Raw genomic sequence first — 14,003 nt, forward strand, 5'->3', positions numbered from 1 at the left:
TGCGTAACTGGCGAGCAGTTGCTCACATCTGATCTGCAGTGGAGGTACACCAGCCCCCACCAGTACGCTGGTCACTGGACTCGTCCTAAAAGCTCCTGTCGCTAATCAGACACCACAGTGGAGCACAGGGTTGAGTAAATGCAATGCTGAAGGTGCTGCCGAACCATAAACCACACTCCCGTAGGCAATTAGGGTTTGCACAAGGGCTCTGTAGAGCTGCAGCAGCATAGAGCAATTTGCACCCCAATTGGTGTTACTCAGGGAATGGAGGGAATTGAGGTGCCGCCAGCACTTCTGCTTAAGCTGACGAAGATGAGGGAGCCAACTCAATTGTGTGTCGAAAACCAGCCCTAGGAACTGACATGTCTCCACTACAGTGAATGGATCGTTATTAAGGTAAAGTGCGGGTTGCGGATGAATGGTATGATGTCAACAGAAGTGCACAACACATGACTTTGTGGCTGAAAACTGGAAGCCGTGGGCTAGAGCCCATGACTGTGCCTTGTGGATGGCTCCCTCTAGGTGCTGCTCAGCAACAACAGTACTGGAGCAGCAGTATGAAATGCAGAAGTTGTCTGCATACAGAGAAGGTGAGACGGAGGGCCCGACAGCTGCTACTAGACCGTTAATGGCCATTAAAAATAAGAGCGACACTCAATACAGAGCCCTGTGGGACTCCATTCTCCTGGATATGAATGGAACTATGGGAGCGACCAACTTGGACACGGAAAGTACGGAGTGACTGGAAGTTTTGGATCAAAATCGGGAGTGATTCCCAGCTCATACAATGTGGCAAGGATACGAAGTCGCCAAGTTGTGTCGTATGCTTTACATAAGTCAAAAAAGATGGCAATCCAGTGTCGCCGTATGGAAACAGCTGTTCAGATGGCAGACTCGATGGACACAAGGTTATCAGTGGTAGAGCGACCCTGGTGGAAGCCGCCCTGACATGAAGCCAGCAAGCCTTGTGACTCCAGGACACAACCCAACCGTCAACATACTATATGTTCCAGCAGCTTACAAAGAATGTTGGTGAGGCTGATGGGCTGACAGGTATCCAAATCAAGCAGGTTTTTACCAGGTTTGAGCACTGGAATGATGGTGCTCTTCCGCCATTGCGATGGAAAGACGCCATCGCACCAGATCCGGCTGAAGACGACGAGAATATGTCGCTTGTAGTCAGATGAGAGATGTTTAATCATTTGGCTGTGGATGCGATCAAGCCCAGGAGCTGTGCCGGGGCAATGTACAAGGGCAATGAGGAGCTCCCACTCTGTAAATGGGGTGTTATAGGATTCATTGCAGCATGTAGTGAATGAGAGGACGTTCCCTTCCAGCCGCCGTTTGAGTGTGCGAAAGGCGGGGGGTAATTCTCTGACGCAGAGGCTCGAGCAAAGTGCTCAGCAAAGGGCTCGGCAATGGCATTTGCCTCGGTATATAACTCGCCATTTATGGTAACACCGGGGACACCTGTTGGGGCCTGGTACCAGAAAACATGTTTAATCTTTGCCCAGACTTGGGAAGGTGACGTGTGGCAAACAATGGTGAAGATGTATCTCTCCCAACACGTCTCCTTCCATTGGCTGACATGCTAGCGAACACGGGCACGGAGCCATTTAAAGGCTATGAGGTACTCCAGGAAGGGTGCTGCTTATGCCACTGTAGAGCTTGCCAACACTCTTTAATTGCTTCAGTGACTTCCGGCGACCACCAAGGGACTGCCTTACCCCTCGGGCACCCTAAAGAGCGAGGGATCGTGTATTCTGCTGCAGAAACGATTGTGCTGGTCACCTGCTCAACCATCAATCGATGTTACTGCGTGAGGGAAATTCCGCGGTGACAGCAAAGGTGAAAGTTCCCCAGTCTGTCTTGTTCAAAGCCCATCTGAGCAGGCGTCCATGTGCCTGATGCTGGGGCAGTGACAGGAAGATGGGGAAGTGGTCACTACCACACAGGTCATCAGGTGCTCTCCAGTGGATAGATGAGAGAAGTCCTGGGCTGCAAATTGATAAATCAATGGCCGAGTAACTACCATGAGCCACGCTGAAATGTGTGGCGGCCCCAGTATTTAAGAGGCAGAGGTCGAATTGCGACAGTAAAGTTCTGACGTCTCTGCCTCGGCCAGTAAGCATGGTACCACCCCACAAGGGGTTAGGCACATTAAAACCTCCCAGAAGTAGGAAAGTTTTAGGGAGTTGATCAATCGGTGCAGCTAATACATTCAGGGGTACTGCACAATCTGGAGGAAAATATTCATTGCAGACAAATATTTCCTGTGTCATCCTTATTCTGACAGCCACATCTTCAAGAGGGGTATGAAGGGGCACATGTTCACTACAGACTGCATTTAGGACATAAATGCAAACTTCATCTGACACTCGATTATAGTCACTACGGTTCCTGTGATATCTCTTATAGCTGTGGTGGGCAGCTTTCTGCATTGCTGGGAACCAGGTTTCCTGGAGGGCAATGCAGATAGTAGTTGTAAAGCTTAGCAGTTGCCGTAGCTCAGCCAGGTGGTGGAAAAAACCGCCGCAACTGCACTGCAGGACGACGTTGAGAGACTGGGAAGCCGTGGAACATTAAATGAGGCAGTTTACACCTTGGAGTCACATGTTGCCACCAGTTTATTGCCTGAGCACTCTATATCCATTATGTCTGAGGGTTTGGCAAGATCTTGGTCCTCAGCGGACGCCAAAATCTCCACACCATCCTCAGCTGCAGAGCTTGTAAGTAGCAGTGGTGTGGGTGCCACCACAATTTCCTTGGCCTTGAGGTTTTCTTTTTGGATTTCTCTCGCTGCTCCTTGAGTTTCCCTGGCCTGGGGGACTTCATTGGCTCAGGCTCCGAGACTGAGAATAACCGTGAAGCCCTACGACCAGCTGCTTTTGGGCTCTTCAGCCACTGGCGGGTGTGTCGTCTTTCCCACTAGAAAGAACCTGGGAAGGGAGTGACCCAAGGGACCCCTTTCTAGCAAGAGAAGCCGATGAAGACTTAAGAGGGGACGGACATCTACGATGGTTGAAGGGGGCGCGGGGGCGGGGGGGGGCGGGGGGGGGGGGGGGAGGTGCTTCCGAAGTAGGTGGCTCAGGAGCAACAGGGAGGGAAATGCCCCCCCTTTGTCAAAGGAGCAAGTGTTGTCTTCCGGCTCTGAGAGGTGACCTGGGTTGGCAGAGCTGATGGTGCCAGAACTGTAGTAGTGACGGCGTAAGACAATATCACACACACAGGATGCAGGTGTCCATATTTTCTCTTAGCCTCCGTGTATGTCAGTTGGTCCAGGGTCTTGGGCTCCATGACTTTCCTTTCTTTCTGGAGAATCCTGCAATCAGGCGAGCAAGGCGAATGGTGCTCTCTGCAGTTGACACAGATGGGAGTCGGGGCACATTGAGTATTGGGATGTGATGGGTGTCTGCAATCTCAGCATGTGACGCTGGAAGTACAGCGCGAAGACATATGGCCGAACTTCCACCACTTAAAGCACCGTATCGGGGGAGAGATATAGGGCTTTACATCAGACCAGTAGACCATCACCTTGATCTTCTCAGGCAATTTATCACCCTCAAAGGCCAAGATGAAGGCACTGGTGGCAACCTGATTACCCTCGGACCCTGGTGGACACCCCAAACGATATGTAAACCTCCCCGCTCTAAACTGGCACACAGTTCATCGTCGGACTGCAAAAGAAGGTCTCTGTGAAATATGATACCCTGGACCATATTTAAGCTCTTATAGGGCATGGTGGTTACAGAAACATTCCCCAGCTTGTCACAAGCGAGTGACTCCCATGACTGGGCAGAGGATGCTGTTTTGATCAAGACTGACACAGATCTCATTTTGGACAAGCCCTCCATCTCCCCGAACTTTTCCTCTAAATGCTCAAAAAAAAAAAAACTGAGGCTTCATCATCATGAAAGATTCCCCATCAGCTCTCAAACATACAAGGTACTGGGGCGAATAAGATCCGCTGGCATTCTTAGCCTGATGTTCCGCCCATGGTGTGGCCAGGGAGGGGATCGATTTGGGGTTGTACTTCTGTACGTTGAATTGAGCTCGTGATCACTTAGAGACTGCTGGTGTTTCACCACCAGCAAGAATGATGGACTATGCTTCATCGCGTGTCATCCACCCTGATGCCACCCACTCCGACCAGGGGCCCTCCCCACGGGCACCACCTAGCCACAGCAAAGGCCACCTGGCAGGATGGCCACTGCCAGGAGTCCCGATGTCCCAGGGGGATGGGCATCTACCCCTTGGCATACGTCGGGAGTTAATGGCGCAGGCATCAGCAGAGCGATCCCTGTGTGGTCAGGGGGCTAAAACCAACAGGGTACATGGTGGCTCCACCACAACAGACTGGCTACCGTGCTGGATATCAGGTGCAAAGAAGTCCATGGTCATTGTCGACGCAGAAATCGACACTGCATAGTGCATGGTGGAAAACACACCCAGGAAGGTGTCCTCGCCCAAGAGATGGAGAATGGGCAGTACTGCAATGCGACAACGAGAAAGTAGGCATAAGATCTCAATGCACAATGGACATGACACACCTTGTAATGCACTCTTCCCCAATTGGCTCGCTCTTGGGGAAAATTTTGAAGAATGGAAGTCAAACCCTACAGGGGACCATCAAATAAAGGCCAAAACGTGTAAAACTCGTTTTAGTCGCCTTGTATGACAGGCAGGAATACCTTGGGCCTATTATAACCCCTAGACCCGCAGGGGGGAAGGAGGAGTGGTGCTCTCCACAGTTGATGCAAGTCAGAGAAGGTGCACATGGAGTATATGGGTGCAGTGAACATTCGCAGTCTCAACATGCGGCGTTGGAAGTGCCAGCACTTACAGCATGTATGGTTTAACGTTACAGTGGTAAACCATCATCTTGACTTTTCTGGCAATGAATCTCCCTCAAAGGCCAAGATGAAGGCAGCGGTAGCAACCCTGTTGTCTTTGGGTCCACTGTAAATGCGCCAGACGAAATGAACAGCCCGCCATTCTAAGTTGACACAAAGCTCGTCATCAGACTGCAAGAGGAGCTTGCGATGGAAAATGACGCCCCAGAACATGTTGAGGCTTTTATGGGGAGTGACGGAAACAGGAGTATCACCCAGCTTGTCACAGGCAAGTAACACTTGGTATTGGGCTGCGAATGCTGTCTGAATCATGACTGCGCCATTTAGCATCTTGGACAGTGCTGTCACTTCTCCAAACTTATCCTCAAGGTGTTCAACAAAAAACTGAGGCTTCATAGGTAGAAAGGAGTCACCATCAGTTCTGCTACATTCTAAAAACTGAGGCAAATATGTTCTCTAGACTACAGTTGGGTGTTTTGTCAATCATAATGGTTGTGTCATCAGCAAACAGGATGAAGTGCATTTTTGTGTCATACAGCATGGAAGATCATTACTAAAGATGCGGAAAAGTAAGGGACCAAGCACCAAGCTCTGTGGCACCCCACGTTTTCTTGTGCCTCTGACAGAGCAGGCAGATGCCATTGCAGAATAGTTCAGTACTACCTTCTGCCTTCTAGATATGACTCGAGTCACATCCTTACCATTTAATCCGCAGTGCTCAGCCTTCGTAAGTAGAATTTTGTGATCTACACAGCTGAATGCTTTAGACAGGCCAAAGAAGATTCCAGCTGCAGACATTTTATTGTTTAGATTCAAGGAGCTGGTTAACAAATGAGAAAATGGCAAGTTCAGTTGAAGTACCGTTTTTGGAATCCAAACTGATTTTTATTACGGATTATATTTTTATTCAGATGGTCCATGATTCTCTTGAACAGTAGTTTCTGAGGGCTTTAGAGATACTTATTAACAATGGAATTGGCCAGTAGTTGCAAAAATCAGCTTTATCACCTTTTTGAACAGTGGTTTCGCAATTACATATTTGAGTCTATTAGGGCCAGTTCCGGTACCTTGATTTATGGACTCGTTAAATATGTGACAGAGAACTTCAAGAATAAATTTGCAGCAGTGCTATACTACTTTGATAGATATATTATCCACACCTGTAGAATTTTTATTTTTCATTTGCCTTATTACCTTCACAATCTCTTCAGTTGTAATACAGGGTACAGGCATCTGACTAATTTTGTTCTGCATTGCTTTTTGTAGAAGATTCGTGGCTTGAACTCTACACCCTTTACAACCAATTTGATCTGCTATTGTCAAAAAATTGTTGTTGAAGATATTGGCAACTATAATGCCTTCACCTACCAAGCTTCCATTACGACACACATCGATACTGTCTGTATCTTCTGCAGTTTTTCCTGTCTCCCTTTTGACCACCTTCCAAATATTTTTATTGTTAACTTCAGAATTAATAAACATGCTCTTGGATTTTTATTAGGCTACACTTTTTAGGATGCTACAGTATAATTTGTAGTGCTCCCTATCCTGAGGTTTGTTACAATTTCTGAGTGAGACATATAAAGCATTCTCTTTGTTTTACTGGCTGTTTTGATTCCCTTAGCGATGCATTGTCTCCTGTAAACACTCAGATTGGTGCTTTCTGAAATTCTCTTGGGAAATACAGCTTCAATAATGGTAACAAATTCATTCAGGAATATGTTAAATTTATCACTGGCGTCTTTAGCCTGATATAGTGTGTCTCATTCCAACTGCTGCCAATGTCTGCTGAAGGTTTCCAGGTTCTCACTATTGATTAGTATAAAAGCTCAATTGGTAAAACTACTCTTGTCTGCCGGAGTATTGCATCATGCATTTTTAACAAGTGCCCATCATGGTTGAAAAGGTCATTTCAGATTTTTGTTACACATATGTTATCAAGTGTGTTATTGTCTACAAAAATATTGTCAATCAGATTTGTGCAGTACTTGTGGGAAAGCCAACAACTGCCCTCAGACAAACAACTCACTACATTCTCAAAATCTGTTCTATCATTATTACAAGTAAAAAAATGTACATTAAAATCGCCAATCATTATTATTTCTTTGTTTTCTGAGAACAGGCGAGTTAAAAGTGATTCTATTTGCTTGAGGAATAGACTAAGCTCTCCTGAGGGTGCTCTGTAAACAGTAATCACATAACAGGCAGATTTTTTTACACCTACAGACTTGTACATTATATTATTTTTAACATGCATTATTACTCCACCTTTATCTATTGTATTTCTAGTAAAATAAATCGCTGGCTGGGTTGTACGTATATAGTTGCACCATTTCAATCCTTTCCGTCAAATGATGTTCAGTCAAACATAATATATGGGCATTGTATATTGCATCAGTGTCATTAATGCAGACAGACAACTGGTCCAGTTTGTTACTTAGATCCATTACATACATTCTGATGAAAAATATAAAGTTTGTCATTGCCTAAACTATTTGGTCTGATGTCACTGTTTGTTGTAAATTGAAGTTAGAGATCATAGTCAATGTACCTGCAGATTTTTCACTCAAGTCAGTCCTGCAACTGAAACTGTGTACCAAAAATCCTGTGCAGCTGTGCATTTCCTGGTTCTTAATCTTCAATTGTTCTGTCATTAATCACATTCGCTGATTCCTTTTAATGTTTCTGAACCATACAGTGAACTAAGTTATTTAATGTAGCTGTGCATCTTGATTAACAGGAGAGGCATGGGGTTCCTTAACTTCCTCTTGTTATATAAATATAAGGGTACTATCTTGAGCAACTTTGCTAGAAAAATTCACGAATACGTCAGACTCCTTTACGAAATTTACACTAAAATCGACAAAAATTAATAATTCCTTCCTTCTGTGAGGTAGACATCACAATCACCCACCGAAAGTTTTCATGACAATTTTCCAATTACCTGTATATTGTTAAAAATCAACTATTACTGTACGGTTGTCACTATTAACTCAAAACTACATACTCGTACATCCTTACGTGTAAATGTGTCTCATGAATCACGTGCGTAATACTACTGTTAAGATGGTCCAAGAGAAAATTAAATGTTTTCTGTAGTGAACCAAAAGCCCTTCGCAAACTAACCACTTGACGGTTTGTCGCAAGAGTGGATGTGCAGCTACTAATAATTCACTGCCAGTTATTCAATAAAGGCTCTTTCAGCGACTGTCTTAGTTGTTTTTTTTTAAAAAAAAAAAAAAAAAAAAAAAAAAAAAAAAAAAAAAAAAAAAAACCGAGAGAGAGAAAGTATTTCATTGGATTAGACAAAAGATTTGAGGGCATTACATAGCTGAACCGATGCAAAAACGAGCGCGCGCAGGTATTACCTGAGACTATAGAACAGCACGTTTTGTCAATCTGAAGTGTTGTCGGACGCTTAATTTCCTAAGTGCGGTACATCACTTACGTAATCAAACATACACCTGGCTACAGCTCTTTACAACGACAAGTCTTTCCCCTGTCATTGTTTCTTCTTAGCCTTTGCAGATTGCAGAACTTATCCATTCACAGTTTCGAACTGTTGTTATTTTGTTTGAACGCCAAGAGCCTCCCATCGAGAGAGAGAGAGATTTATGATTGTAGTACAAAATAATATCTTATTACTTCGATCATACACGGCAGTTAAAATGCTTCAATGCAATCTATGGCGCAGTACCAAAATATGACAAATCAAGTATACCGACCTAATAGATTTCTGTCTAAAAATATTATATATTACTCACAGCATTGCTAAATTAATTAATTCTAAATATTAATAAAAACTATGGTTCATGCAATTTCAGTTTACAAAAGTAATCCAGAAAAATAGAAACAACTAAAAAGGATGTGCTTACACGACGACCGTAGTCTTACGACGCTGTACATCACCATAGCAACTGACGTCATACGTATTCTAACGGAGGCCATTTTGTAAAGCGAGTGATTATCTACTGCGTTTGAGACAATATCTGTGTGTTTAAGTTGATATCAATGTTGTTAGCACCCACGCGAATAAGAAACAGGTAATATTTGTTTCCTGAAACGGCTGTTGTTACGATTAAGCATCAAAATGAGTTACGGGAGGCCGCCACCAAGAATAGATGGCATGATTTCGTTGAAAGTGGGCAATTTAACCTATAGAACGACACCTGAAGATTTAAGGCGAGTTTTTGAAAAATTTGGAACGCTCGGGGATATTTATATCCCAAAAGACAGATTTTCTAGAGAAAGTCGAGGTTTTGCATTTGTGAGGTGAGTAAATTTTATTTTCGTTTTGACTATCGTAGTGTCTCAAGACATGCAATCGTAGTTGTAAAAAGTAAATAAAATGTTGAGAGTACTTCTTACATTTAAAGTTTTTTTTTCGTATATTAATCATAAGGAAACGGCTTTTCTTGCTTTCAATTTTTAAATATTGTGTCTCAGGCGACCTCTTCTAATGGAAACAACATAGTAAGTTGTTGTGTTGACTAGTCGCCATATTTGTTACTTCCGGTATCTGGATCTTGCTAGAGGGTTCGCCATTGTGGAGATTGATCTGTTGCGGGCAGTAGGGCTGGTAGGAGGAAAAGGCTTGTAGCCGTTGTTGCTGCAGGAGTTTGCTGTGAGGTAGACTTGTCAGTAATAGTGATTGCTCTTTGCAAGAGAAAAATAAAATGAGTTACGGTAGGCCGCCCCCTCGTATAGAGGGAATGGTTTCTTTGAAAGTAGACAATCTCACTTACCGAACAACACCTGAAGATTTGCGTCGCGTATTTGAAAGATGTGGAGAAGTGGGTGATATTTACATACCGCGTGATAGATTTTCAAGAGAGAGCAGAGGTTTCGCATTTGTAAGGTAAGAGAGATGAAATTGAATACTAATCAAAGTGTGATATTCCTGAAAGCAATATGGCGTCAGAAGGACCCCTTTTGTGCACTTCGGCCATCTTGCAGATAACACATTTCATTTACAAGTTTATGATACTTTTGAAGAGTTATACTGTTCATCACTGTTGAATCTATGTTTTATCGTCTGGCGGTTGAAATTGAAACATTAAACAGTCGTGAGCTATTTGACATAAATACTACGCAGTTTCTCTCGTTTTCACTGAGTTGGTCGTGGAAAGTCCTTTGCATGTACCTTAGCCACGCATATAAAATGTTATCAAATTCCCTTTCTTATATAAACGTTATATGAATTTTATGTGGATTTATGAGTAGTTTTAAGTATTTTCCTCAGTTGTATAATTACATCATTCAGCTGAATTCTTGATTCTAGGACTAGTACAGTTACGCGAAGGTAATATTTTGAAGTGTTGTGAATTTCAGTTTTTTCCCCTTGGGAAATTCTCGATGTTAGTAATGTAATCAGGGTATATAACGTTCTAGAATTTCCAGACCTCCTTTTCAACGTTTTGTTTTTATGGGAATAATCTATTTGCCTTTGGATTAAATTTTTGTAAAAATTGTTGTTCGGCCTTTAGTTCATGGCTTATCCGGAAATGATGTATTAAATACCTGGGAGTAAGCTCAATTGCTAGCTATTAAGTGTGATATGGAAATACGCTAAGTTACGGCCTTCCTCCTATTGTGTGTTGTTGAGTTGATTTGACATGTGGAGGTACACTTTCTTGTGAAAAGCCTTCTTAACAGAAGTCTTAAATTACCATTTCCAGAATGTCAGCTAAATCTGATTGCGATTGTGAGGAAAGAAGTACATTTGATTTTTTGTTGTTTTTTGTATTCCTTTTTTAGTTCTGCGTCGTTCTGAACTTATAGAGCACTGCAGTATAAATTTTTCGTATTGGCACACATTTTCAGTGTAAGTTTATTCAGAGATTCCAGAATATCTGCTGTAACTTTGTCGGTAGGCCGTGCATGTGACTGAACTTCTAATGTACTCAGCATTTTAACTACACCAATGTTTGTAAAATAGATCACTTGGTGTGATTGCACCTTCTAGCTTATGGTGACAATGCCATTGCAATTTGTCAGTTACATTTTGTCCAAATGTATAAAAAAAATCGATACAAACTTTAATGCTATCCTTGTGAGATGAAGTCATTAGAATTGTGTTCTAGACTCTAGAAGTATCAAATTTCTTAGTTAATTGTGGTTTCATTACCCTTAGATTAATTCTGACTTCACCTTCCTCTTGCCTGTTCAGTTTTTGGGCTTTGTGCAGTATCCAGCAGCAGTGTGTTTTCAGTTAACACATTGCTGCTGGAAACACAGGCTTAGATGTTAATTGCAGCCCTGAGGGTTCTTGACGTGTGTGGTGTACCTCTTTATTTCAAACATGGTGCAATAATAAGCAGCGTTTTAGTGGCAGTGTAACTTAACTTTTGAAGTTATAAGTGTGCCTATTGCTAACTGAAGTTTTTGCTTTCTCAGATTCTATGACAAGAGAGATGCAGAGGATGCACTTGATGCCATGGATGGACGTCTCTTGGATGGTAGGGAGCTCAGAGTGCAGATGGCACGTTATGGAAGACCATCATCGCCATATCGTCGGCATAGTCGCCGTAGCAGGAGGTAAGTATAGATCAGTACACCACTTGCTGATTTATTCCAAAACTGTTTCATTGTTGACACATGGCTATCACTTTCCTTAACTGCTTTCTGTGATAAATCAGGAAGTGATTCATTTCATGTGGGCATTGGTTATAGCTCACATATGAGATCTTTATGATTCGTTTATGCTTTTTATTTTGTTTGTGCCCTTCTTCCGTATTATGCAGGTCGAGATCACGCTCCAGGCGCCGATCCCGCTCAAGGAGCCGTTCGCGCTCACGATCACGTTACTCTCGCTCAAGATCCCGCCGTCGTTCATACACAAGATCTCGATCACGCTCCAGATCACGTTCTGATAGCAAGAGTTCACGTGGCAAATCACGCTCACGTAGCAAATCTGCTCGCGACAGCAGGAGCAAATCTCGATCAAGATCAAAGTGAATAATAGGTAAGTTTTGATGAACCTTGCATTTTTTACTTTCCCGCTTCCCTGTTGCAAATTGTATTTCATATTTTCCTTCACTGCTTCTGCTTCCAGGTTACTTGCTGCAGTTGGATTGTTTCTGCACATTTTAGTGGATTAGTGGTGGAAGCAGTCTTCTGCAAGGAAAGGTATTGATGATTTGTCATGATGAAAGCGTTAAGTGTTTGTAACTGAAACTTTGAGTTTTCATCTTCAAAAGAACTACATAGATATAAAAAAGTTGACTGGACATGACTTTCTTTTTCTGGCTGAAGTTGTGGTGGTTATTTGCTTGTCATGGACAGAAATGCTACATATGCATTGATTGTTGAGGCCCCCTTCAATATTTTATATGCCAGAGCTGAAACTTTTGTTTTTATCAATTGGGAAACAGTTAAATCACGAGAAGTTTTTCTGGTTAAATCACAAGAAAAGTTTTTCTTATAGGTTTCATACATATTGTTAAAATTTTTTATTGTTCTGAGTAGGAATGAAATCTGAATTGCCTGTAGTAATGTATCTCCTGTAGCATTTTTAAAAATGTTTTGAATTTCTTATTTGTAACAATCTCACAGGAATTGTGAATTTATTTGTGTAACTGGTAAATGTTTGTGCATTAAACATTAAGCTACTTTGATCAGTTAACAAATTTTCCACTATTGTCCCACCCTTTGTGTAAATTATAGGAAGTGAGTGTTGTTGTGTAAAAGTGCTTCATTTCGTAAATTTTCAGATGGTAGGTGCTTAAGGAAAATTCATATTTCCAAGGAAACATTAAGGAATATCTTATTTTTCAGATTACTTCTAGTGCTTTTAGGAATTGCAAAACATTTGTGTTCAGTGTAACAAAACATGCTATTTAAATGTAGGTCTGAGTGACAGTATATATATACATACAGTAGTTTTCTCAAGTTTTTCATTTTTCATTATACAGCGTACTATTCTGTAATTTTTGTAACGTCCTGTAATAACAGCATAAGAGTTTTCAATATCACATAATCTGGAATGTCAGTGTTAGTCTGATTGTCACCTCTGTGTATCACATAACTTGAATTTTTGTTTAAGGCAAGAGCATGGATTTGGAGGTTAATACCTTACTGCATTAATACACTCATTGTATAAGAAGTGTAGTTCCATATGCTTCATAATGACTCCTTGTCTCCCTTTCTACTTAACCTCACAGTATTTCATCTTGTGTACTCCTTCCAGTATTTATAAACATTAATTTGAGTTTTATCATGAGGGAGTTTATTAGTTACGAGACTAAATTTTGGACATATCACTGATGAAATACTGTTTGGTGACTAAAAGTTGCCACAGAGCTCAGATATGAGATCTAACGATGTTTTTCCGCTACCGCAGGGCGGGTGGCTGAGAGTGCTGCCAAGCCAGTGAGAGTGGCAGAGGCTGTGTTGGGGTCGTTCGGTGGCTGAGTAAGCGGTGTTGCGGGTTAGCTGTTGCGGGTAGCTGATGGCAGTGTTGCAGTTAAACCTTCCATCCTTTTTTTCCTCTCCGGACTTGAACCATTCCTACACTGATGCTGATTTATTACTCCACCAAATTACACTGGCGACAAGCTGAAATATTTGGTGGAATGTTGTTGCCAGACTTTCACTTTGCTGGATCTCAAATTTTTTAAGAAGCATCACTCCTAACTGCCCCATTTACCTGACACCTGGAGCGTGCTGTACTGGGATTGGCAGCTGCAGCCGCCGCACGTGTTGTCTGCAGAAGCTGAGCCATGTGGTACACTTGCTGCTGATACAGCAATTTTGGCGAGCATCGAAAGTATGGTATATACTATTTTTGTTCAGAAAATATTTCTTACTTAAGGAGATGAGCGTAAATTTATGTTAGTCTGTTGAGGAGGGTGGGTGTGAAATGAATTTTTCTGCTTATCGGGAATAAAGTTAACATTTAAGAAAATAAGTTTGAAAAGGTAGGTTTCCAAACTGCTGGTTTTTATACAATATTTTGATTTGTCTGCAGAGATCAGTTACATTACGAAGCTGTTTACTATATTATTAAGTAAGAAACATGTATGTCTCGATAGAGAATTTGTTATGCGTAGGTAGTTAAACTTACAGGTTATGTAGTTAATGATTCGAGTTAATATGTTCGTAAAGGTGTTGATCTAATGGCAGGAGATTAGGACTTCCTGTGGTTTCTCA

At 42.2% G+C, this 14,003-nt stretch overlaps 1 protein-coding gene and 1 long non-coding RNA gene across 8 annotated transcripts in view; one reads left to right on the plus strand and one right to left on the minus strand.

Annotated features, from left to right (window-relative positions):
- The window catches only part of LOC124774892, a 35,296-nt gene extending 26,532 nt beyond the window's left edge, over positions 1-8,764 (minus strand). For 2 of the 5 annotated variants that reach the window (XR_007015572.1, XR_007015573.1), the window contains exon 1: positions 8,302-8,554. This is a non-coding gene — a long non-coding RNA (uncharacterized LOC124774892). Of the gene's footprint in view, positions 1-8,221; positions 8,555-8,728 lie in introns of those variants that run through there. The other 3 variants (XR_007015570.1, XR_007015571.1, XR_007015574.1) reach the window with 2 other exon arrangements.
- Positions 8,765-8,766: 2 nt separating this feature from the next.
- Positions 8,767-12,957, plus strand: LOC124774891 (serine/arginine-rich splicing factor 2). Of its 3 annotated transcripts, none has more exons than XM_047249551.1 (4): positions 8,767-9,125; positions 11,250-11,390; positions 11,597-11,817; positions 11,908-12,957. In XM_047249551.1, exons 1-3 carry the CDS (start codon positions 8,944-8,946, stop codon positions 11,808-11,810), a joined length of 537 nt encoding a protein of 178 aa, XP_047105507.1. In that variant the 5' UTR covers positions 8,767-8,943; the 3' UTR covers positions 11,811-11,817; positions 11,908-12,957. The 3 variants fall into 3 exon arrangements, with proteins under 3 accessions (XP_047105507.1, XP_047105504.1, XP_047105505.1); XM_047249548.1 differs by lacking the exon at positions 8,767-9,125 and adding an exon at positions 9,378-9,711 and having other exon boundaries at positions 11,594-11,817; XM_047249549.1 differs by lacking the exon at positions 8,767-9,125 and adding an exon at positions 9,378-9,711.
- Positions 12,958-14,003: the final 1,046 nt, after the last annotated feature.

Source organism: Schistocerca piceifrons, chromosome 2 (genome assembly GCF_021461385.2).
Source record: "Schistocerca piceifrons isolate TAMUIC-IGC-003096 chromosome 2, iqSchPice1.1, whole genome shotgun sequence".
NCBI lineage: Eukaryota > Metazoa > Arthropoda > Insecta > Orthoptera > Acrididae > Schistocerca > Schistocerca piceifrons.